The sequence below is a fragment of the Manacus candei genome, unplaced genomic scaffold, assembly GCF_025592945.1.
Source record: "Manacus candei isolate 608988 ecotype Guabito, Panama unplaced genomic scaffold, ASM2559294v1 h1tg000015l, whole genome shotgun sequence".
Lineage (NCBI taxonomy): Eukaryota > Metazoa > Chordata > Aves > Passeriformes > Pipridae > Manacus > Manacus candei.
The window spans coordinates 883,913-906,934 of NW_026138063.1; the positions used below are offsets into that span (position 1 = coordinate 883,913).

Below are 23,022 nucleotides of genomic sequence, written 5' to 3' on the forward strand. Positions count from 1 at the left end.
TACAGACAGTGTTTCCAGCTGATGTGTCAGAATTCTCAGCAGATTCATGGTTTACGTCCTATTTTTTTACCACAAAGCTGCTCCTTTCCCAGCTTTCTCCCAGCACTCCAGCCCGAGTCAGGCAGGTGCAACGTGTTCCCTAATGAACGAGCAGGTGGGGGGCACAGGGACCCCGCGAGCCTCTGCCTGGGCAGGCACAGTGAGGTGGGACACAGGGATGGCACCACTGCACAGCCAGGGTACAGGGGATGGCACTGCCGCACGCGACTGCCGGCGCGGCCACGTGTCAAGGGGAAATTCCAACCTTTTTTCCATGTGGAGGGTATGGTGGGTCCTGCAGCGAGAAGCCCGGGGCTGGGGCAGCGCTGCGCCGCCAGCCCGCCCTGCCCGCGGCGTTGCCGTAACCCTGCGGTGAGTCAGCCCAGCTGCCGGCACCGCGCTCACCCCGCGCCCTCGGGGCGGCACAGCCGCGACCCCGCTCCTCCCGCTACCTGCGGGCAGGGGAGAGCCCCGGGACCCCGCTCCTCCAGCTACCTGCGGGCAGGGGAGAGCCCCGGGACCCCGGACCCCGCTCCTCCCGCTACCTGCGGGCAGGGGAGAGCCCCGGGACCCCGGACCCCGCTCCTCCCGCTACCTGCGGGCAGGGGAGAGCCCCGGGACCCCGCTCCTCCCGCTACCTGCGGGCAGGGGAGGGTCCCGGACCCCGCTCCTCCCGCTACCTGCGGGCAGGGGAGAGCCCCGGGACCCGGGACCCCGCTCCTCCCGCTACCTGCGCGCAGGGGAGGGCCCCGGCCCGGCGGGCGCCTGGGCTGTGCCGGCGGCGGAAGCGCCGCTCCGCCCGCCTCCAGCCGAGCCTCAGGTGGGGCGGGAGCGGCCCCGGCAGCGAACGGCGCGGCGCGGGTGGTGCGAGCGGGGGCTGCTCTCCCGGCCCGCCCCCGCCCGGCCCGGCCCGCGCTGGCCCCGCGCCCGCAGAGCGCTCCCCGCCCGCCTCCCTGGGCGAGCGGCGCCGGGCGGGCGGCGATGGACGGGCAGCGCCCGGCGGGCCCCGCCGCGCCGCGCTGGAGGAGGCGGGCGACCCCGCGGCCGCAGCCCCTCGCCTGGAGCAAGCCCCGGCCGCAGTCGTACCAGAGCCCCAGCGGGCTGCTCGTCACCGACTTCCCCGTGGAGGACAGGTGCGCCTTCACCGTGACCCAGCCCGCCGGCACCGTCAGCCCCGACATGGGATCCGTGTCCAACGGCACCGTGCGGCCGCCGCGCTCGCCCGGGCTGTCCCCGGAGCGCTCCCGGCTGCTCGCCCTGGCTCCGGACAGCCGTGTCGGTTCGACCGCCAACGGCACCGTCCCCGCGCCGGGCAGCGGGCAGGGCCGCCGGGCCCGGCCGCCCAGGACTGCGGGGCTGGCCCCGCACCGGGACCGCATCGTGTTCGCGGCCAGCGCTCATCCCGCGCCATGCGGCCGGGCCGCCGAGCCCCCGGGGGTACCGGGAGGATCCCCTGGAGTCGGCCGGGCTGCCGAGCCCCCGAAGGGATCCCCAAGAATCGGCCGGACCGCCGAGCCCCCGGGGGTACCGGGAGGATCCCCTGGAGTCGGCCGGGCTGCCGAGCCCCCGAAGGGATCCCCAAGAATCGGCCGGACCGCCGAGCTCCCGGGGGCATCCGCTGGAGTCAGCCGGACCGCCGAGTCCCTGGAGGGATCCCCCGGGATCGGCAGGACAGCGGAGCCCCCGAAGGGATCCCCCAGAATCGGCCGGACTGCCGAGCTCCCGGGGGCATCCCCTGGAGTCAGCCGGACCGCCGAGCCTCCGGAGGGATCCCCGGGGATCGGCAGGGCTGCCGAGCCCGCGGAGGTGCCCGGGGGTCCCCCCGCGGAGCCCCCCGCGCTGCTGAGCACGCACAGCCCCGCGGCGCGGAAGGTGGGCTCGCAGCAGCTGATCCCGCTCAGCCTGGCGGAGAGCCGGCCCGCGGGCCGGGCCCAGGGCCACGACCGGCTGCTGAAGGCTCGGAGCATGGTGGAGACCGCCCGGCTGCCCCCGGGCAGCGACGCCGAGGATGAGCCCGAGGGCGGCCGGGGCAGCCCGGGGACGCTGCGGCGAGGGCTCCGCTCCACGTCCTACCGCCGGGCCGTGGTGAGCGGGGTGGACCTGGACGGCTCCGCCAACTGCAAGAAGAAGAACAGAATGTCCCAGCCCATCCTGAAAGCCGTGGTCGAGGATAAAGAGAAGTTTTCGAGCCTGGGCAGGATAAAGGTGAGGTGCGCTGGGCGGTGATGCTGCGGCTCCGCAGGAGCGATTTGCTGACTGTACGTTTTTTTTCAGTTTGCTTTATGCTAACGCAAAACTTCTCGTAGTTACTGCTGTTTAGTTAATGCTGTTTTCTTAGCGAGGTGTTGGAGGGACACGATTCTGTTGAAATCTGGGCAGCTCAGCACTGTGCTCCTGCTCGCGTTTCCTGCTGGATTCCCCAGCACACGGAGGGCTGCTCTCCCAGCCGAACTCATGGCTTAAAACCCGCTTCCCAGAAAGGAGTAAACAGGAAAAAAAGAGACATTGTCCTAATAAACTCTGCCTGCTAGAGCAGAGACAGAAAAATGAACTTCCTCCTGCTCTCCTCTATCTGAGACATCGCTTCTGAATTACTTGTAAAAATCGCTGTGTGGTTTTTAAATCGATAGAGACCACTTCAGTTATCTTAATTTTAATGCTTGCAAGTAAAAGCAGAATGCCTGTTTTTAAATCTTGGTTGTATCCCTTGGGAGAAGTAGGTAGATTTTAATTGCATGTTAATGCATTCAAATAAAGTTATAAAGACTTAACTGAAAATACTTTTTTGCTTGAACATATAGTGTTCATATTGTATTTCCTTATTTTTAAATAGAATTTGTTACTTTATGAAATACATTCACAGATATCTGTGGAGTGTTTAGAACTGTGTAATAAACTATACCAGGCTGAGGGCTGATGCTGTAGCTATTAAAATGATGATCAGCTTTATGACAGTTTTCAGCCAAATTCAAAATTATGGTAATAGAAGCTTTTGTGAAAATGCTACAAGTGATGAAATAGGAATTGATCAAGTTGTGAACAACTGCAGAGTAGGAAGTGATTTGGTTTGGTAATAGACTTGAACAGTAAGTTATGTTTAGAATGGGAGGATGTCTCATTGTCCTGTCCTAACACACAGAGCTCTCTGCCAGAAGTGTTTTATTAGACTCTTAGCCCACAGGACATGTTGCACCAGAACAGCTGTTTGATTTCAGAAGTTTGTTTTGCTTTCAAGACGTTCACTTACAAAGTACTTACAGTGGGTGTTGAGTGCAGAGTGTGGAAGGGCAGCCACTCAGTCCTGGGCCTTGTGGCCTCCTAGGAAAGGCTGAGACAGTGGGATGAGGTGTAGGTTCACTGAACCCCTCTTAAACCAGTATATTGTGCTTTTGAAACACAGGGAAAATGAAACATTTTGGGAAAATGCATATAAACAATGCATGAGAGGAATTAAACTAGAGTAGCTTTCCACTTGCTGTGGTGAAACAGTTGTTTTTGTTGAACTCCTGTCCAACATCCAGAGTTTATAGGTTAGGGCCTGTTGATTTGGTGCCTAAGTGTTGAATAAAACAAGTTCTTGTTGCTGTGGTTCTTTTGCATTCTCTTTCTAACACAGATCTCTCTCTTTTCTGTTAAAACTACAGAAGATGCTGAAAGGCCAAGGGACATTCGATGGGGAAGGTAAGCCCTGTTCTGTACAGGCTGGCTGATCCCTGTGTCCCATGGGAAAGAAACTTCAGGGTCGGTTTTCACATTTCCTTCCTAGGAAGTCAAAGACTAAGTACCTTGCTTTTCAATAAACTGACTGAAATATTGGCCCTAAATATACTTCAGGGGTATTTTAAAGACTATAAAATGGCAGGCTAAAAATGGGGGTTTATGTGAGGGGCTTCTTTTCCTCTCAACCTCCTGTCCCTCCCAAAAGATGAGCTCTTGGATGTGTCTGTCTCAGCCCTGACAGTTCTGTACAGTTCCTTGGGGAGTGGCCCCTCCAGGTGGGACTGCCTTCAGGCCTGTTCCCTGAGGCTCTCCCCAGGTGCAGGACATTATGGATGACTGGCAGGTTTGGGGTCACCCCTGCAGCTCACACCTGAGTCATTAGGCTCTGAGCTGCTGGGTCACACAGCTGGTTCTCTTTTCCTCAAGTGCTGGGGCAAATCCTTTGGCTCTGCCATCATTTTCCTTTTGTGCTACCTTGGCTTCAAGTTTAAGTACCAGAAAAACATTATCCATGTATTAGCATTTTTGTGGTACTTATTAATTCTGGGCTTTGCCAAGTTTGCTGATTTTCCCAATATTTCAACAAGAAAAAAAATCTTTCCTGGCTATGAGCTGTGGAAGTTTTATTGTAATAACTGCTACTCACTTGGCTTTTCTCTGCTTAATGCCTCCTTGAGCTCATCTCAGCTGCTGTGTTACCTTCCTCTTGTGTCTGTTTTCAAAACTCCCCACTGTGTTCTGTTTGCATCATCCCCTTTCCTACTCTTATTTTCTTCTCTCCTCCACTGTCTCCTAATGACATTTTCTAAATTCTCTTCCAGTGGTTCCCTTCTGCCTTTGACTGATCCCAGCTGATGACTTTCTCTGCAGTGCCTCTCAGAATGCAGTGGCTGTACACAATTTCCTCTCTTGTACAGCCTGTACACACTTCCCAAAGAGCTGAGACAGAGGCCAGACCTTGTCCAACACTGGGGCTGGAGGGTCTGGGCAGGTGGGACAGGTCACCCCGCCAGGTGTGGGACCATGGGCTTGGGGCTGTGTGCAGAGCAGCCAGACCTTCCACTTTCCCCTTCTAGGGGAGGATTGGATGTTATCCAAAGCCTGGCCCATCTAAAAGTGCCTTTCAGAGCCCACTTGCTTAATGGCTTAATCTGTCTGTGGGTCATTGTGGTGTTGAATTTCTGTCCTTTCTGTCTGCTGTTGCAAAGGCTGTGTGACCAGGGAGGTTGGGAAGTGCACAGGGTGTGCTCCACACCTGGGCTTCTTTGCCACTGATAGTACTGGATTAATGATGACAGAACTCAAATAGGGTGTTTTGTCTTAAGGTTCATAGGCCTCGTGCTTACTCAGGAAAGCTTTGAATTTTCTATTTGGAGTAGTTCTGACCTTAATTCTGAAACTGGGATCGTTTCCTCCTCTTAGTGAAATGCAAAGACATTATTTAAAGCTGACAGAAAGGTGGTCATGGGCAGTGGCCTTGTGGTGGTCCTGAAGATGAAAATAGCTAGACCTCCAGATCAGTGACTGATCACTGACACAGTCCTGTTTTCTAATTGCTGGCTAATTGTAAAATAGGGTACAGCAAACCAAGGAAGAAAAAATTGGTTTTTGTTTTTTTCTTGACAAAGGCCACATCTGTTCTTTAATTCTGTCTGTGAGGATCTTTGGGAGTGGTACAGTGACCCATTGTCACTGTACTGCACCATTGTCCAGCCCAAATCAGATGCTATCTTTGTCTGGTGGAGTGGGGAGGCCACAGTGACACTTTGCTTTCTTTCATTGTTTAATTGTTACTTATAATTCTTAAGAGAGCAACTAAACCAACTTTCTAGCGATGACTGACACACTGTTGTTGTTTGACAGAAAATGCTGTTTTATATCAGAACTATAAGGAAAAGGCTCTGGACATAGATTCTGATGAAGAGTCTGAGCCCCGAGAGCAGAAATCGGATGACAAGGTTGTTTTTCACTACAAGCCCCTGAGGTCGACATGGAGCCAGCTCTCTGTGGTGAGTGTGTGATCCTGCTGTGGCCAGAGACAGAGCTCAGGGTGGGCTCAAGCAAAGGCTTCTTACTTGCTGCTGCAGTTTTTGGCTGAAGTTTTTCATCTTCCTTTTCATTTCATAAGAACAACACGGGAGTCCTGACCAATTACTGGTCTTTGTTTCACATAGAAAGCAGTGAAACCGAGAGAGTTCATTTTGGGGCCCTGTATTTGGCTAAGACACAACTTCACCAATTCATTAAAAAAGGGGTTGTGTGAGTTCACTATCAGGGTGAATTAGACTGAAGAAAAGTTAGTTACAAACAAGCTGCTGCTGAATTGTTCTAAATCACTCCACACCAGCTCTTAAGTTGACTCGAGTGCAGATGTTTAATTGAAACCATTCTGAAAAGCAGGGTGTTGAGCTGGTGGTGCTCTGCTGTCCCAGCACAGGCTGGGAAGCATCTGCAGGGGCTTTGGCTTAATGGCATTATTAAACAAAGTAAATTCAGCTGGTTTAATCAGTACTGCAATCTCGCTACCTTCCCTGCTGATAAACTGACAAATTACTGAGAACGGTTGATATTTTTACAGGTTTTTGCCCTACACATGATTTTGAGACTAAAGAAATTGTAAAAATTCTGTGTTTCTGGGGTTAATTTTATCCTTTCATCGTTTCTGTGGCTTCTGGAGGGATGTCCCTAAAATGAAGGCTTTGGGGTTGTTTTTTGGTTTTTGTTTATGTAGAATGTTGCCAGTCCTCATCTCTGCCATTAGAGAGATGATGCCATGACATGATCACCTTGGAGTGCTGGGGTTGCTGGCTGTCCACGTCTGTGCATGTTCCAGTAAATGAGTGATCAAGCCTCAGGGAGATCCCCTACGGGTCTTTAGATGGCCTGATTAGCAGAGCTGTCTTACAGATGCTGGTGACCTTTTGAAGTGTAAGATATTGAAATATGAATCCCCCTGATTCGATGATTATAAAGAAGGCAAGACGATGCGGTTTTGAAAAGATTTGCTCTAAGTTTTTTTTCAACAAATCAAATACTTTAAATATAGTTCATTTGCTCAGCGTTGCAAAAAAGTTTGGATATAATGAAGTCAAATTGTTTTTTCTGCCTTCTGGGCAAACTAGCAGTTAAATGCTCACCAGCTGAGGTATTTTAGAAGAATGCTATTCAGTAATAATAATAATGATAATTTCAAATACTAATTTGTTGTGAGACAAAAATAGCACAGAGACCATCTCAGGAAGGGACCTGTCCCATTCTTCAGTTACAGAAACCAACTTGTTCTGTGCTGTTCGAGCACAGCAACTCGTGCACTGTCTGTACTTGGTTTACAAGGTTGGAAGTGGGGAGTAGGAGGGAAAAGGTGGTGCATGGAGAAACCAAAATCTGGCAGTCTGAGCCTCACAGTGACTGTGGTTGTAACTCTGGAAAAATTACGTGCTGTCAATGGGTATTAAAAAGTGAAAAAGTGAGTCTGGAGTTGTAGCAGGAAGTCAGCTGGAAAATGTCAGTCCTGGGTTTCAGCATATGTTAGGGAAGGAGGAGCATAATGTTTCTGGTGTTTGTTAGCAGTGCCTGTGCTGGGAGATGGAGGGGAGATGGCAGAGGGAACCCCTCTCTCTGCAGGAGGTTTCTTTGACCAGGCTCTGTTTGAGGACTAGTGAGCTTCAGGCATGGAGCTGTCAAATTCTTTATGATAATAGTAATAAAAAGGGTGTTTCTGCCTTCCTGCAGTGTACACACACATGTGAAACTGAGATTGATCTTGGTTGTGATTGTTTTCTCCTTGATTTGAAAAGCTGCTGTGAGTTGCTTTACAGAAGCACACTGTCCCTGTTCATGGCTGCTGCTTCTCTGTGCTTTGGCTGCCAGGGATCTGCCTGGTTTGACTGTCAGGGATCTCCAGGGCTCATCTCTGCAGGGGCTCTCATTTCTCTCCCTGTACCAAAGGGCTTATCTTCAATTTGCTTTATGGTGCAGCCACTTTTTGTAGTTCTCAAAGAAATATTTCCAGTGATGTTCCCTCCCTTCACCACCTCCTTATTTTGAGGGAACTTCTTGTTCCTAACCAGAGTTCACCTGTTGTCCTTTCATCCTTTCCTCCTCATCTCCATGGTTGAATCAGTCATAACTGAGTTGCTGAGGAAAAGCCAGTCCAATGTGATGACACACAGCATTAGTAGCTGTGCTGTTGGGCCTCTTCCAGTTCTTTTGGTCATGTTCTTGCCTTAAGCCTTTTGTTTGCATAGTGTCACAAATGTGATTTTTTTAAGGCTATTTCAATTAAAACATTTGGGACACTTCAAAATTAGGAATCGAAGTTTCTTTCACAGAAGTGCCTGAAATAGTCTCCATATCTGGGCCTCTGTCTCTTTGGAAGTGTTGCTGCTGACTGGGAGTGTGAGGTTGGGCCGTTTGCTCACGGGATGAGCTCATGTGTACTTTGTGTGCTCACACCTGCGTGTGACAGACCGGGGGCACGGGGCACAGCTGCCCTTGGGAACATGAGTTCACTCAGGGATGCCCATGGAGCTCCCTGGGCCTGAGCTCAGGCAGTGGGCACGGGGCACAGCTACCCTTGGGAACATGAGTTCACTGGGGTGCCCATGGAGCTCCCTGGGCCTGAGCAGTGCGTGTGTCAGCAGGGAGCACCTGTGGGATGTGTTCCCAGGTATTTCCTGTGTTAGTGTAGTTTTAGAAAAGTCTTCCACTGCATCCAGAAGAAGGTTGTGGTGTACCTGCCAGTGCCATTGCACTTCCTGGGGAGGGCTCTGAAACTTTCAGGTTGCTGACTGAAAGGTACTTTAATGGTTTAATAGACAGGCATTTAATTAGTTCTTGCTCGGTATCCAGGAGTGTCTGTTTGTGGTGCCATGGGAATCTGTGACTTGTGTTCCAAAGAACAACTGCTCCAGCACTGGAATGTTGATATTATTTTCATAAGCACTCACCTGTGAGTCTCTGCTTTGGTGTGCATGCAAAAAAGTGTGGCACCTCTTACCCTGCTCCTCCTTTATTCCTGAGCCTGCTGTCCAGCTGTGTTGGGCTTGCTGGGCAGGAATAAAGTGAGGAATAATATATCCTTTAAAATTCCAGGGAACAGGTGGAGTAAGGAGAGAAAGCTGTTACTGATAGAACATTAGGAGCTTTTGGAGAATACTGAGGGAAGTGGGAGGAGGGAAGTGCGTGTGAGGTCTCGTGACCATGGCGTGTCTCTGTTCCACGTGTGTGCTGCTGTGGCTCTTTGCCTTCCCTGGTGTCCCTCCTGATTTGGGGTCCTGGGTTTAACACTCTGGGAATTGCAGGAAGCCAGGCCATCCTTGGTGCTTTGCTTTCTGGGTTTTTGGATTTTCGTTTTTTAACGTTCTCCTGTTAAATGACACAATATGTGTGATTTGCACCAGGAAAGAATAAACCTGAGGGATTCCACTGTGCTTGCTTTCGTGGCAGTGCTCCTGGGTTTGTGTCTTGGGATAGTTTCTACTGAAATGATACAATTCTTTCAATAAGTCAAATACAGACATTGTTTTGATTTCTGCTGGTTCATTGCTGTCCCTGGAGTGGACTGATTATTTAGCTGCAATGTTTTGATAGTCCTGTATTATTTTTTTAAAATCACATTTTTCCCCAAGAGATTTTAAAAATAGCACTTTATTTCTTTTGCAGGTGAAGAAGAATGGATTGTCAGAAGCCATCAGCCAGGAGGAGAGGAAGAGGCAGGAGGTATCTCAGTAACCTGTGCTTGGGGCTGGTTGCTTGGGGCTGCACTGCTCACCTGCTTCAGTGCTCTGTTGACAAGGAGATAAGTTCATTGTTCGGCTTCCTGCCCTGGAGTGAAGTGTCCCCAGGGAGAGTAAATACACAACCCTGTCTGTTGCTGAGGTGCTGTGTCCCTGCCAGGGGGGGTCCAGCCTGGCAGTGGCACAGTCACTGCTGTGCCAGGGAAGGTGTGACATTAACCCGGAGATCACAGAGGGAGGAGGTGGCACGTGAATTTTTAAAGGCAATGAGGAACAAAGAGCAGCTTTTACAAAGGCCCTGAGTTGTAACTAACCCTGCTGGACATGAGAGCACTGTGTCCCTGCTGTGAGCTCTGCCCTGTCCCCTGACAGAGCCGGTGCCTCCCTGGCAGCGCCGCCACCAATGCACTGACCTGTTCTCTCTCTGTCTCCTTCCCCTTTGCTCCTTTTGTCCTCTTGATCCACTTTCCTCTTCCCCTGTGCTCCCTGTGTCCACTTTATCTGCTTTACCCTCCTTCCTCACCTACAGGGGCTATTTCAAAGGGGATGAGAGGTGTTGAAAGCATAGCCTGACCTAGCCAAGTGTATTCCTGCAGCTCCTGAGGTATGTCCGGCAGCAGGGAAGAAACAAGGTGTTTTCATTAGAAACACTGTAGCATTGGTACCTGCCCTGGTAACCTGTCCCAGTGTCCTCATTTCAATTCAGGATATACCTCAGCCTCCTCCTGCTGGGAAGCTTTTGAGACACAAGGCACTGGTTTCAGTCATACCCTTCAGGAACCCTTAGTCTGGGTTTCCTGAAGCCATACTTGCAGCCCAATCATACTTGCATCTTTTCAAAGAGAACAAGTTCTTTGGATGCCTCTTACATGTAAAGTCTTTAATGTTACCAAAAATGTTTTCAAGCCTGAGGGTTTTTTATTTGAATATTAGAGGCCCATTCTTTCAGAGGGAGCCTAAATAAATATTCTTAAGCTGTAGTTGCATTACGCGGTTGTGCTATAGATGTATTTCTTTTAAACTGCCTTTTATTAACTATTCTTTATCTAGTCTTTAAACTGCTTTTTAGAGCCTATTAGATTATTTTATAATTATACCATAATACATTGTCACTGCAGAAAAATATATTTGTTTGTTTTCTGCCTTGATTAATGTCCATGTCCTGTGTTCATACACATCCCACTTTTCAGAACCCATTAGTGAGATGGGTCTGCATCTTTTGGCTAAAGAAAATATGTCATAGGTTGGAACTAAAATTATTTTCAGCACATCTTCTTTCCTTGCAAGCTGAAGCTCTGTGTGTGTGTGTACAAAGTGCAGTGTGCCCCTGGCCTCTTGAGAGTTCCTGTCCATTGGGGTGGACATCTGCTGACCTTGATATCATGGAATGAACCACAGCCTGGCTGCAAGTGCCATTCAGGAACTCTGCATCACCTGGAGCTGCCACCCAGCCCCTGGGTGTGCTGGGGTTCCTGTGTGTCACTCAGGATTGATTCTTAAACCTTCTTTATTTTTTATTCTCCAGAATGTGTTTGGGTCATGGTGAGATGATACTCCCTTCCTTACACTTTAGAAGCAAAGTGTCTTTCTTTGTCCCATTTATTTAATTTATTGTTACCAAACTGGGAAGAAGCCCATGAGGGACCTCAGCCTCGTGCCTCCAACCTCACCCCTGTGCTGTTGTGTTTGGGTATTTCTCCTTTGGTTTTAGAGGAGTTAGTAGCAGATAACTAATGAAATAGTAGATGCAAGTATCAACATTGGTTATATTGAGAACTATAAAGTTCTATTACCCATGTACCTTCAGACAACTATAAATGTCTGAGAGCTGAATAGGTTTTTACATCAGAGATAAAAAAGTTCCAGTGGAACAAGTGTATGGATTTCAAAGTCAGAGGGTCCATCACCAGTTTGCTTTGTGTGCCAGCTGGTGGGAGGACCAGTGGGCTCTCATGGAGTGCAGGGGGATGGGTCAGAGGGGTCAGGGACCCCTGGAGCTGTGCCTGTCCCGTGTCTGGTCACTGCCCACCCGGGGGACACCGGCTGCCACCCTGTCCTGGCCCCTCCTGTGCCTGATCCTGGTGCTGGAGGGACCCAAGGTGTCAGTGCTGGCCCAGCTCTGGGTCCAGGCTCCTCTCCTGCAGGGCTTGGCCTGTGCCCCAGGGACAGTCAGAACTGAGCAGCTGCTGGTCAGGAAGAGCAAAGGCAAGCAGGGCCTGGCCAGCAGTCGTGGCACTGATGGGAACCTTCCAGACAGACCACAGGAATGGACATGTTCAAAACCAAACCCCAAAAAACAAACACCAAAAACCCCCAAACCCACCTCTCAGGAGTATGAGTGGGGAGTGGTCACACTTGGTCTGGAGTTGTCTTCAAACCCTCTGTTTGCAGTTGCATTGAAAACTCTGAATATAGACTTCTTAAAAAAGTCCTTTTTTCTAGTGTTAAATCACTTGGATGCAACTATCATGGAAGTGAATCTTTATGTCATAATCTGTAGTTTACGTGCAAAAACTTTGCTTTGCACCCCTCCTCAGCATTTCTTTTCTTTTAATTAAAAAAAGCCCAGTCACTAATAAGTCTTTTCTTTCCCCCCTCTACTTTGCAGGCAATATTTGAAGTGATTTCTTCTGAGCATTCTTACTTGCTGAGCTTGGAGATTCTGATCCGGATGTTTAAAAATTCCAGGGAACTGAGCCTCACAATGACCAAAACAGAGAGCCACCACCTCTTCTCCAACATCACGGATGTTTACGAAGCAAGCAAAAAGTAAGTGCAGCATTTCTGCATTTAAAAGAATTATACAGCTTTAACATAGAAGCAAGTTTCTTGTTGGAAGCTGAAGTGACCATTTTACTGGTGACCATTTCTTCCCAAACTCGTGAAGTCCAGGCTGTGGCCTGGGGAAGGCACTGGGTACTCTCAGCTGTCTCTCTGGACAGCTCTGCGTGGGTCTCTCTACCTGTGGAACACAGAAGTGTTGGCCTTCTTTCACAGAGGGGCTCAGGGTTCAATAAGGAATCTGAATATTTTTTTCTTTGTGCCCTCTTCTTTTGTCTCCTGTGTAGAAATTGTCCTTCTTGTAGAAACTGTGATGTTGAAATCTGAATTCTTTAGCATTAAACCCTCATGTACCTTTGTGGAACTTGTGAAGTTTCATGTTCCCAGTTGTGGTAAAGTCCTTTTTAGCATTTTCTCTGAAACCCCATAAAGTCTGTGGAATTTGGCATCTGCTGGGCAGCAATTTGACGTTGTCTTCTGAAGGTTTTGGAGAACCAAGGTTTTGTTCCATGGATGTACCTGGGAGAGAGGCCGATGTGTTGTGCCAAGTGCAAACCCAGTGTAGGAGCTATAGGACAGGATTTGGATTTGGTTGGGGTGCTTTCCCTTTCCTCTGTTCCCTTTTCTCTCTCTCTCTTGTAGCTGAGGTCTTTTGCCAGGAGTTGGGTGTTGTGTGACCCCTCAGCCACCTCAGGAGTGGGTTGTACCCAGCAGTGGTGTCAGGGAATGCAGATTATCAAACTCTGTATTTTCAAGGAAATGTACTTTTTAAAGGCTTCTCCTTACATGAAGTGTTTTTTGTAAAAGTAGAGTATGATGGGGGTGGGGAGAGCAATATTTTGAGGGGAACTCTTAAAACCCTTTTGATTAATGGTCTTCAAAGGAAGTGGGAGGGGGAGAGAAAAAAAAAAAAAGGAAAGCATGGAAAAATACCCCACTAGCCTAGAATTATAATCTCATTCTTTCTTGTCTGTAAAGCCCAATGGTTTAAGAGCTTGGTTTTTTTTTATAACTTGGAGTAAAAACAGAAGTCGTAACTCCTTTTTACACTTAAATGAAAACATATTTTCTTTCCTGAATTATGCAATACTGTTAAACTGTAACAAAACTTTGTGCTGGCTTTGACCAACATCACTTGTGTAAATAATGGAAGTGATTTTAAACCAGAAGCCTCTTTCTTGGTGTCTTTGAACTGTCTCTTTCTATTTTCAAGGTCTTTCAAGGCAGCAAAATCTATACTTTTGTTATAAAAGTGAGCATCTGTCCCATTCTGCTGTATTTTAAGCAGCCTTTACTTAAAAACATAAAACCTGAGTATGGGTGTAGTTACCAGTGGGTTTGGTTGCTCAGGCAAAAGTTGAGCTGAAGAATTGGAGCTGATAAAAATACTTTATAAAAGTACTTTAGTCAAAATTGCTAAAAGCTTCTATCTAGGAACTTTGCCTTGGAACATGTTTAGTGGAGACTGTCCAGAAACACCAGGATAGGCCTCTGGTGCATGACAGGGCCATTCCTGGGGGAACAAAGCTGCCTTTGTTGGAAGCAGAATGCAGACAGCAGTCCTCCCTGCTCCTGGGAGCTCACTGGAATGTCTCTGACAGAGAGAGTGGAGCTGAATAATTTGGGCAGCACTCACTGGGTGTGCTTGTGGGAACCTCTTGGAAGGTGCTTCGGAGAGCTTCAGTCTTTCATTGTGTATCTGCCTGGGTGTGAGATCTGGGAGTTCAGAGGTGCTGGAGCTGAACTCCCACAGATCCAGGGGAGCCCTTGGGCTGGGCTGTGGGGATGCCTTGGGACAGCTCCGTGAGGAATGGGCTGAGCACTGAGAAATCAGTGTGGGGATGGGGGGCAAGAGAGGTCACAGCTCCCCAGGAGCCTCCCTGGGGAAAGAGCAGCCACAGGGAAATCGGGGAAATGTCTTGAGGAGCAGTTGGTCTGGCAGGTTAAATCACCAGGCTCCTAAGAGAAAGGAAAGCTTTAGCATTTGTGCCTCTGCCACCAGACCAACAAAAGGCAAAAAACTTCTGTGGTCTCAGATGTGCTTTGGCAGAAAAAGACAGTAACAAAAGGATCTGGACAGGTTCTAACTGTGAACTCTGTCTTGATTTCTTTAGTGTGTGTTTGTGGGGGAGGTTTACAGCTTGTCTGAGTATCCTAGTTTAATTTTAAATGTGTGAATATATGTTAGGAACCAGGTAGGCTTCCTCACAGCACTTTTTTTGTAAATTAGATTAACATATCACCTCTTTCCCACATACTTTATATGACAGAGATTCATTGCAGTCCTTGTGATCATTTGAGTGTATGTGTTGAATCAGTTAACAAGCATTAAAAACATTACTTTTAGAGAAAGCAGAGTTCTGTTGCTCAGTTTCTTTGACAGATTGCAAAAAACCACCCCAAAATCTGCATATAATACAAAAAGGGAAAATATGGTGAGTAGAGCCTGTGAGTCCAAAATACCTTTTCCCCCCCCTTTAAATTTTAGGTGCCCACAGAACACATTTATGGATTTGCATCATGCTGATGACTTGGGACAGTGCATTTATCCTGCTGTTTCCTTTGATTCCTTCCTCTCTGGGTTGTTCTGACACCTGCACTTGTTGCTGAACTCTGTGGCTTTAACTTGTAGGAGTTGTGTGTGCAGAGGGTTCTCCTGGCAGCTGGAATAGCTCTGGTTGCCCTGCACTGTTCCCTTGGGGTGCTGAACAGCAGCTTTACAAGGATGTGTAGTTGGGACTTGCATTCCTGGCCCAGGGATTGTTGTTTATAATTTGGTTTCTTTGTTGGAGACAGGATTAGATACATGACTCCAGTGCTCAGGAACAGCAGATCTGACCAGGATTGCTCTGCCCTCAGCTCATCTCAGCTGTGTGACTGTAGCTGTGCATTTTAGTTGATTTTTACTTGCAGTTGCTGAAGCTTGGCAATATTATCAGTGTTTGTCAGATGAAGGGTGGTTCAATTACTATTTTAAATTTACAAAACCAGTATTCTGGAACAGGACCATTAGAGTCTTTTTTGGTTTGCCTCTCTCTTTCAGGAATTCTGGGAACTTTTTCTTGCCTATCTGCTCTTCATCTGCACAGTGTCCTCTCAGTGTCTCTGTGTGTTACTGCTGCCAGAATTATCCTGACAAATTAATTGTCTCTGTGTCCCTCTCTGACTCCAAAGGTCTGTACTGTCACTGATCTTCCTGTGCAGAGGCAGCACACAAGGTCTGTGACTGTGTCCCAGATTCCTGGTAGGAGACTCACTGTCAGGTCCCCTCAGAACTTTTCCTCTTCTCACTGGATTGCTTTTCAAAACTCTCCTGTCAGTCCTTGCTCTAGTTCCAGTTCAGTCCTTTGTGTTCAGTTTCTTTTTTGTGGCTATTATTAGGTATTTTTTGAGATAATTCTTCTTTCTCTATCTCAGGCCCTCAGCCCATGAACTGCCACTTCTCCCTCTAATTGCCTTGCAAGGGCTGGTTTTAACATTAACAGGATAGCTAGTTTTTTAAAAATAAAAACACCCAAACCCCAGAGTTTCCCTCAGTGGTGACTTAAGATGGTTTCTGTTACCCAGCAACGGATAGTTTTGGCATCAGCTAAACCCAGTTTCTTTTGAGCTGAACCATTGCCAGAGCAGCTCCAGTGTCCTCAGGTGTGGGCCCACAGTGATGCTGGGGACTGGCCTGGAGAGGAGGGGCAGGGACAGGAGCTGTGGGAGCTCCGTGGCCAGAACTATGGTGTGGAGCTGCCAGCTGCCCTGACAGCTATTTGTACTGAAACCCATTCCTGTATGATGGAAACATATTCTCTGTTTAAAGAAGAAAACAAAGAAATCATCCCAGGGCAGCATTTGCAGCTGATTTCTTGCAGCCTGTGGCTCTTCTGTGACCCACCCTCTGCACAGAGTGATTTATGTGAATACTTGTGTTTGAGGACAGTAGAACAAAAGTACTTAAAACCTGTAAAGCCTTCCAGCTGTAACCCAAACTGTGTTTGTCCTGTAGGTCCCTTCCTGCAGAGCACTGGGGTCACAATCTCTGGGACTGCCCACACAGACCCTCTGAAGCCACTGGGCTTTGCTGGTGGGGCTTGCAGGGCTGTTGTGGGAGCAGTTTAGGGATCTCTCACCAATATTTAGATTTACTGTTGCTGCAGGAAACACAAAATAGACTAACTGTGTTTATCTGGGTGTTCCTTTGGCAGTAAAGTGGGTGGAGGTTCAGCAGTTCTGGGACTCACATCTCAGCTTTCCTTGGGCAGAGCCTGATGCAGAGGGAAGCAGCAGCTTCTCTTGGCTGGGGCTGAGCGAGATCAGTGTGGTTTGAGATCTGCCACTGCCCTTCTTGCACAACAAATGTGCAGCTTTGAGAAGGCACCAAGGTGTTGGTAAGCCTGGAAAGCTCTGTGTTCAGCCAGGCTGTCAGGGGAAGGATGGCTGTGTGTCCCCCTGGCTCCTCTCAGGGACTCTGGGCTCAATGTGCTGTGTTTAAATGAGATTTCAAACCTGCAGTTCCTGAGCTGGAGGCTGTCCCTGCACACACAGGAGTTGGGCTCAGGCCTGCCCATTGCTCTGGGAGCAGTGAAGTGGGTCTGTGGGGTTTGTACCAGGGGAATGTCCCCTACCAGGGTGGGATGTGCTGCTCCTATGGATGTGGCTGTGTCAGTAGGAACATCATGGATACAGACGTTTATTTGAACGTTTTAGAGGAGAAGCAGCTTTGTGTGCAGCAGAGTCAAACCCTGTGGCTCTCTCCCTGGTTTTAGGCTTGTGGGATGTTTTGCTGCCCTGGATGATGGCTGCAGAGGGGCAGGGAAGGGGCTGCAGAGGGGCAGGGAAGGGGCTGCAGAGGGGCAGGGAAGGGGCTGCAGAGCCCGGGGTGGCACAGGGAGGATCCAGCAGCACTGGGGGCTGTGTCCTGCCCCTGGCTATCCCGTGACAGGCACTGCTGCTCCCCCTGCTGAAAGCACCTCCCGGGGCCGTCCAACCTGCCCTCTGGCCTTGCCCTTGTCTGGAGCTTCATCGTGGGCACCTTGGTGGGGAGATGAGCCTGGCAGTGTTTGTGGTGTGGCACAGGCTCGGGGGTGCCCAGGGCAGCACCCGCTGGCTCTGAGGGCTGGGGGCAGGAGCCTGAGGGGAATTTGTCATTGGAAATGAAAATAAATTCCACACTTTCCCTGCAGAGTTTGCTGGGCACTCTAAGTCACTGCTGTTTCTAGCTGAGGTGGAGAGTTTCCCCCCAAGGCAAAGCAATGCTTAATTGATGTTTTTACATGATTCATATTCTTATATGAGCAACAATGGATTAGTTCTGTTGTGTTACAGCAGCACCAGTGTTTGCTGGGACTGAGGGATTGCAGGTGCCAGCCCAGGTTTGAAGAGTTCAGTGGGCATTGCCCAGTAAAAGGTGTTTTATGGACTGTTGGCTGTGCGGGGTTTGGTGTAATATTTATGTGTGTAGATACAGGTTGGTTTCCATTATTTAGGTTTTTGTAAAAGCTCTGATTATGATTCAGCATAAAAATTCTATGGAAAAAATGATGGATTTTTTCACATTTTTACTATTTTAAATCCCCCTCCCCTTCCCCAAATAACCAGAGTGATGCAGATGTTCAGCTTCTGTTCCTGGTGAGAAGATTCACATTTGGAGAGTCTAATCAGAAATCTTTATTACTTTTATCTGAAGTTATCTGAAATTGGCAATTGTTATTCCAGTTCCCTTATCTCTGGGAGGAGGAAGGTGAATTGTGCTCTCTGCCACTGCAGTGGATTGTTTCTGTTCCTGGGTGGCCTTGTGGCAGCAGCAGCACTCGAGCTGAGTGCAGGACAGTCTGCCTTGTGTCAGACACCAGGCCTGATAACCTCACAAACTGAGCAACAATTCTTAATCCAGTGCAGCCTAATTTTGGAATATGCAGATGGTAGGATCCAGTATTTGTGGGAATGTAAGTCCTGCTCATTTATCCAGGGGTGAAGGGAGAGTAAATGTTGAGGAGAAACATTGGCCAGAACGGACCCTGGGCTGTGCTGGAGCAGAACTCTGTGGTGGGACTTGGGCAGTTGGGCACGAGCTGTTGGGGCCCTGCAGAGGTGGGCTGTGGGGAACTGGGGCTGCTCCTGGAGCGTGTGGGTCTGTGACTGTACACCCCAATTAACACCCCAATTAACGGGAGTCCTGGAGGAGCTGGGAGCTGTCGGTCCTGGATAAAGTAGTGCCAGTGAGGAGGAATGAACAGCCTGAGGGAATTGCCTGAGCAAGTGTCAGGAAGTTGTTCCTGGGGGTCATTCCAGGAGCTGATCTGCCCGGAGACAAGGGAAGAGCCTTTCCAGGAGCCACCAGAGCTGTGAGGAGGAAACTGTTGGCACACAGGGCAGAGCCAGCACTGCCAGAGCTCCGGTGTCTCTGGAGCTTGTGCTGGACACAAACAAACAGGGAATGAGCTAAACCTGCAGTCCTGGATTTGGCCCTCAGCCTTTAGGGGAGGGGCTGGAGTGGTACAGATTGGATGTTTCTTTTAAACAACATAAGGGCAAGATGAGGGAAATCAAATTCTGTCCTGTGATGCTGTTTGACTTCCACTTAATTGGATGTAACTTCAACCTGAAAAGTTCTGGAATTAACAGAAACAGATTCTTTAAATAAATCCTTCTGGTATTCAGCAAAAAAAGCATCACACAGCACAGCTAATTCCTAGTTGGTTAAATTGAATTTAATCACTCCATCCCTCAGTCCTGAGATGTGACAGAATATGTCCTAAATTTATAAGTGAAAGGGTTTATGATGTGTCTGATTCACTGATTGTATCTAGGAATTAGCAGATTGGATGTGAAAAACCACAACCTTTGATTCAAACTTCAGTGCATGATTTCCTTGTAGTACATGTTGGGGGGATGGACTTGGGGGTGCTGCTTCTCTCTGCCCCTCTATTCCCTTTTTTCTTTATCCCAGATTTTTACGAATCTTACAGTGACTGTGTCTGATGTCATTGATGAAGCACCAGATAAATTCTAAAAGTGGAAGTTGTGGCCCAGCAGGGTCCAACACTTTGTCAGGGTGCCATAACCCAGCAGGAAACTCTGGATTTCCTCATTTCCTGAGCACAGTAAATTGGCAGCAGTGGGAGGTTCTCCCAGCTGTAAATATGTCTGAGCAGAGTGAGGAATCCCAGTTCCTGGTGGGCAGTGGTGGGAATCTGTTGTGGTTCATGAGAAATTGCAGACTCTGTGACTTGGAGACTCTCTTTTATTTAATTTTTTATTTGTTTTTTTACCTTCTTGGACCCCAGTGACACTTGAGGCAGCTCTTGCCTTCAGTGTGTGTCCCTGGAGCTCTGGGAGCAGTGAGTGGGATGTCCTGACCCTCAACCCAAATCCACAGCACAGCAGAGTCAGTGACAACTTGGAATACGTTGTGCTTTGAGAGGATGGGGGGGCAGAGGGTGTGTGGACTCTGCCCTTCAGAGGTGACAAGGCTGTTAAAGAGCACTACTGAGAGGGGAAGGGAAGGGGGAAGCTGTAGTAGGGCAGGTGGTGCCTCTTTGTGCTACCCTGTTTTCCATGAAATGCCAACACAAACATCAGCCAGTGCATGTGCAGTTACTGTGTCCAAACTTAACAAAACCAGACAAAATCCAAAATGGGACAAAATCCCCTGGATTGTCCTGACTCTGTGACTGACCCAGTGGGAACCTGGCAGCCACTGAGTGCAGTAGCTGCCTCTGGAAAATACCTTAACTTAGTTAACCCCTGTTCCTACACACGTGGGTGATCAGCTGCTGTTCATCCTGTTCTCCTCCTCTCACAGGTTTGAGGTGTGTTTGCAAAACAGACTCTGCAGAACATCAGTGGCACACTTGAAAAAAGGTGACAGATTTGAAGAGCCACTGTTAGTGATGAGAAAATGGAATAAAGGGCTGAAATGAAAGAAAACAGGTTTCAAAATATTTGAACTTGATGTAGGATCATGAGTCCCAAGTATTTCACTAATGTTTTCTCTACTATGTGAGAATTTTTCACAAGCTCATTGACTCCAGGGAGTTGAGGATTCTGGCAGTGAATCCTAATGTACAAAGGCTGTGGCCAGGGCTGGTGAGATATTGTCAGCAGCTCTGCATGTGTGAGGATGGCACTGGTGTGCTGTGGGGGGAATTGTGGGGACCTGCAGAGCTGGTCTGTGTGAGCTCTTACTCCCCAGACAGGGAGAGGTTTCTAGCGAGTGTGGTGGAAATCAAGGCTTGTGCTGTGGGAAAGTTAAGAGTGCCAAAAGGAGTGGGAAGCTTCCAGAGGCCAAAGAGACTTCCATATGGGACAACAAGCATGGTTAGGGGAGGAGCCAGCAGAGGATTTTGGGTTCTGTGCCCGTTTTCAGTGTTTCCAATCTGTGTTTGGTTCCAGGGGTGGGTTGGAGGATGTGAAACATGAGCATCATGTCCCCCTCTGCCAACCATGGCTTTTGTCTTTGGCTCAGCAGTCACACAGACCTTGATTTCATTGAGCACTTCTGGTGTTGTGCTGCCTTTAATTGCAAGAGGAAATGTGTTAATGTGTGTTTGAAGTAGTTTCATTTCTTTTCCAACCCCATTTCTGGAAATTCTGGTCTGACCAGCTCAGTGATGCTGTTTGGGTTCTGGCACTGGGAGAGTGGGAATTGCCTCTGCCAAGACTGCTGCTGAGCTGCCAGGGAACACCAACCCCTGGATTTGTGTCCTGTCAGGATTTCCCTCGCTGCCCTGCCAAAGGAGGGATGATCTCACCCTGTCACCAACCGTTCCAGTTGTCATTAGTTTGTAAAGTCCCGGCTCGTGGAGGTGAAGTGGGAAATGCCATCAGAGTAAGATGCTGTTTTCTTGTCAAAGTGAGGAACCCATTTCCTCTTCCCAGGTTCTTTGAAGAGCTGGAAGCGAGGCACCAGAACAACATCTTCATCGATGACATCAGTGACATCGTGGAGAAACACGCGGGCTCCTCCTTCGACCCCTACGTGAAGTACTGCACCAACGAGGTGTACCAGCAGCGCACCCTGCAGAGGCTGCTGTGAGCACCCGGGGCTGGCACTGCACCACCACCTGTGCTGGGAGTGAGGGGGAGGCTCTGCAGCTGGGTGCAAAACCTGGGGCTCCCAGCATGTGCTGACAGGCTGAGCTGGCCCTGCACGCTCCTCCAAGGAGTGGGGGCTCGCTGGGCTGCACAGCCCAACCCTGCCGTGGTCACAGGGGTTGGTTCCCTTTCCTCCATCGGTTCAGTGTCCCACGGGCCCCCCTGGGTCTGCCCTCACAGCCAGGGATGGCAGTGCCTGAGTTTGGTGTCAGTGCCGGGCTTAGGTGATCCAGCTCCTGCAAACCACGTTTCCCTGGCAATGAAACCAGGATTTATTTGAGATCTGGCAATTTGCACAATTATTTGGTAAAACACCATTTAATCCTCTCCCTCTTTTCCCCCAGAGCCACAAATCCAGCGTTTAAGGAGGTGCTGTCCCGGATCGAGTCCCACGAGGATTGCAGGAATTTGCCCATGATCTCCTTCCTCATCCTCCCCATGCAGAGAGTCACTCGTCTCCCCTTACTGATGGATGTGAGAACAGCTATTTCTCTGTTTTTCCTTGATACATGTTCCTTCAGTGTTCACATGCTCTCACACTCAATTCCTGGTTCGTTCCAGTCTCTCCACATCTTCCCCCTTGTGCCAGTCCAGGGCTGTATGTCCTGGGCTGTGGATTATGGAGTCCTGCTGCATTTGTTTGCTGGCTGTGACTGGTCCCTCCTGCTCCTGACCCCCATTCACAAGTTAAAGATTTGGACATTCTAATAGGAAAATTGTACAGTAAAGGTCACAATAATTTTGAAACCAAGGAGGCTCCAGCACAGAAATTGTCTGTAGTGGAACTCCATTCCCGAAGGATGAACTCCCTTCCCAAGGGCAGGGGAGCTGTGTGGGGGTGGCACTGAGCTGTCCCTCCCTGTGCAGTGACTGGGGAGCCTGGGAGTGTGATGGAAGTGCCAGGAGTGTTGGTGCCACAGTTCACACCAGGGCTCATGGCAGTTCAGGTGAGGTGCCAGAACCAGAGGAGGAGCTGGAACACCCAACTGGGATCCAGGCTCAGAGTCCAGCTCTGGTAGGAGCCAGAGACAGGACTGATGATTTGGTTTTGTAGGTTTGCAAATTGGACACTGATTAATTTGATCACCTGGGCAGTTTGTTCATGGACTCTGAGTTCTCTGTGGGTTGCAGTCTGTGCTGCTTGGTCCTCTGAAGTAACTGATGTTTTATTTTAGACCATTTGCCAGAAAACACCCAAGGATTCAGCAAAATATGAGAACTGCAAGCAGGCTCTAAAAGAAGTCAGCAAGGTACATTCTTAAGTGCTCACTGAAATTTTTCTCTGTAGAATTTTTCCTGCTTTGACTGTTTTCCTTCCTGAATCACCCTCCAGGCCTTTGTCATTTCAGAAACCCACCAGAGAAGTGACTGCTTTGGGGTTTTGTTGGTCACTTGAGAATTAATTTTCATGTTTATCGTTCACCTGTTTCATTGTGTAGTTGGACAAATGTATTGTGTTTTATGCCAATTGTTCCAACAGAAAGCCCAGGGTGGACTGTGTATCACAAACCCCAGAACAGTGTCCTGACAGTAAAGAAAGTCTGAATCTTCTGAGCAGACTTAACTGAACCAGCTGCCCTGCTGTCAGTGCTTCAGAGCTGCTCTCCTCTAGTCAGGGTTTTCTGCCATGAGTCAGTGGTGGGAGATGAGCAGGAGT

General features: G+C 49.1%; 1 protein-coding gene across 1 annotated transcript in view; it reads left to right on the top strand.

Annotated features, from left to right (window-relative positions):
- The first annotated feature begins 822 nt into the window (after positions 1–822).
- ARHGEF26 (Rho guanine nucleotide exchange factor 26) overlaps positions 823–23,022 on the top strand; it is a 33,056-nt gene continuing 10,856 nt past the window's right edge. The window contains exons 1-9 of the mRNA XM_051781985.1: positions 823–1,563; positions 1,690–2,244; positions 3,684–3,720; positions 5,623–5,768; positions 9,424–9,480; positions 12,106–12,266; positions 21,150–21,302; positions 21,710–21,839; positions 22,541–22,615. Coding sequence (XP_051637945.1) covers positions 1,021–1,563; positions 1,690–2,244; positions 3,684–3,720; positions 5,623–5,768; positions 9,424–9,480; positions 12,106–12,266; positions 21,150–21,302; positions 21,710–21,839; positions 22,541–22,615 — 1,857 coding nt within the window. The 5' untranslated portion in view covers positions 823–1,020. The remainder of the gene's footprint in view (positions 1,564–1,689; positions 2,245–3,683; positions 3,721–5,622; positions 5,769–9,423; positions 9,481–12,105; positions 12,267–21,149; positions 21,303–21,709; positions 21,840–22,540; positions 22,616–23,022) is intronic.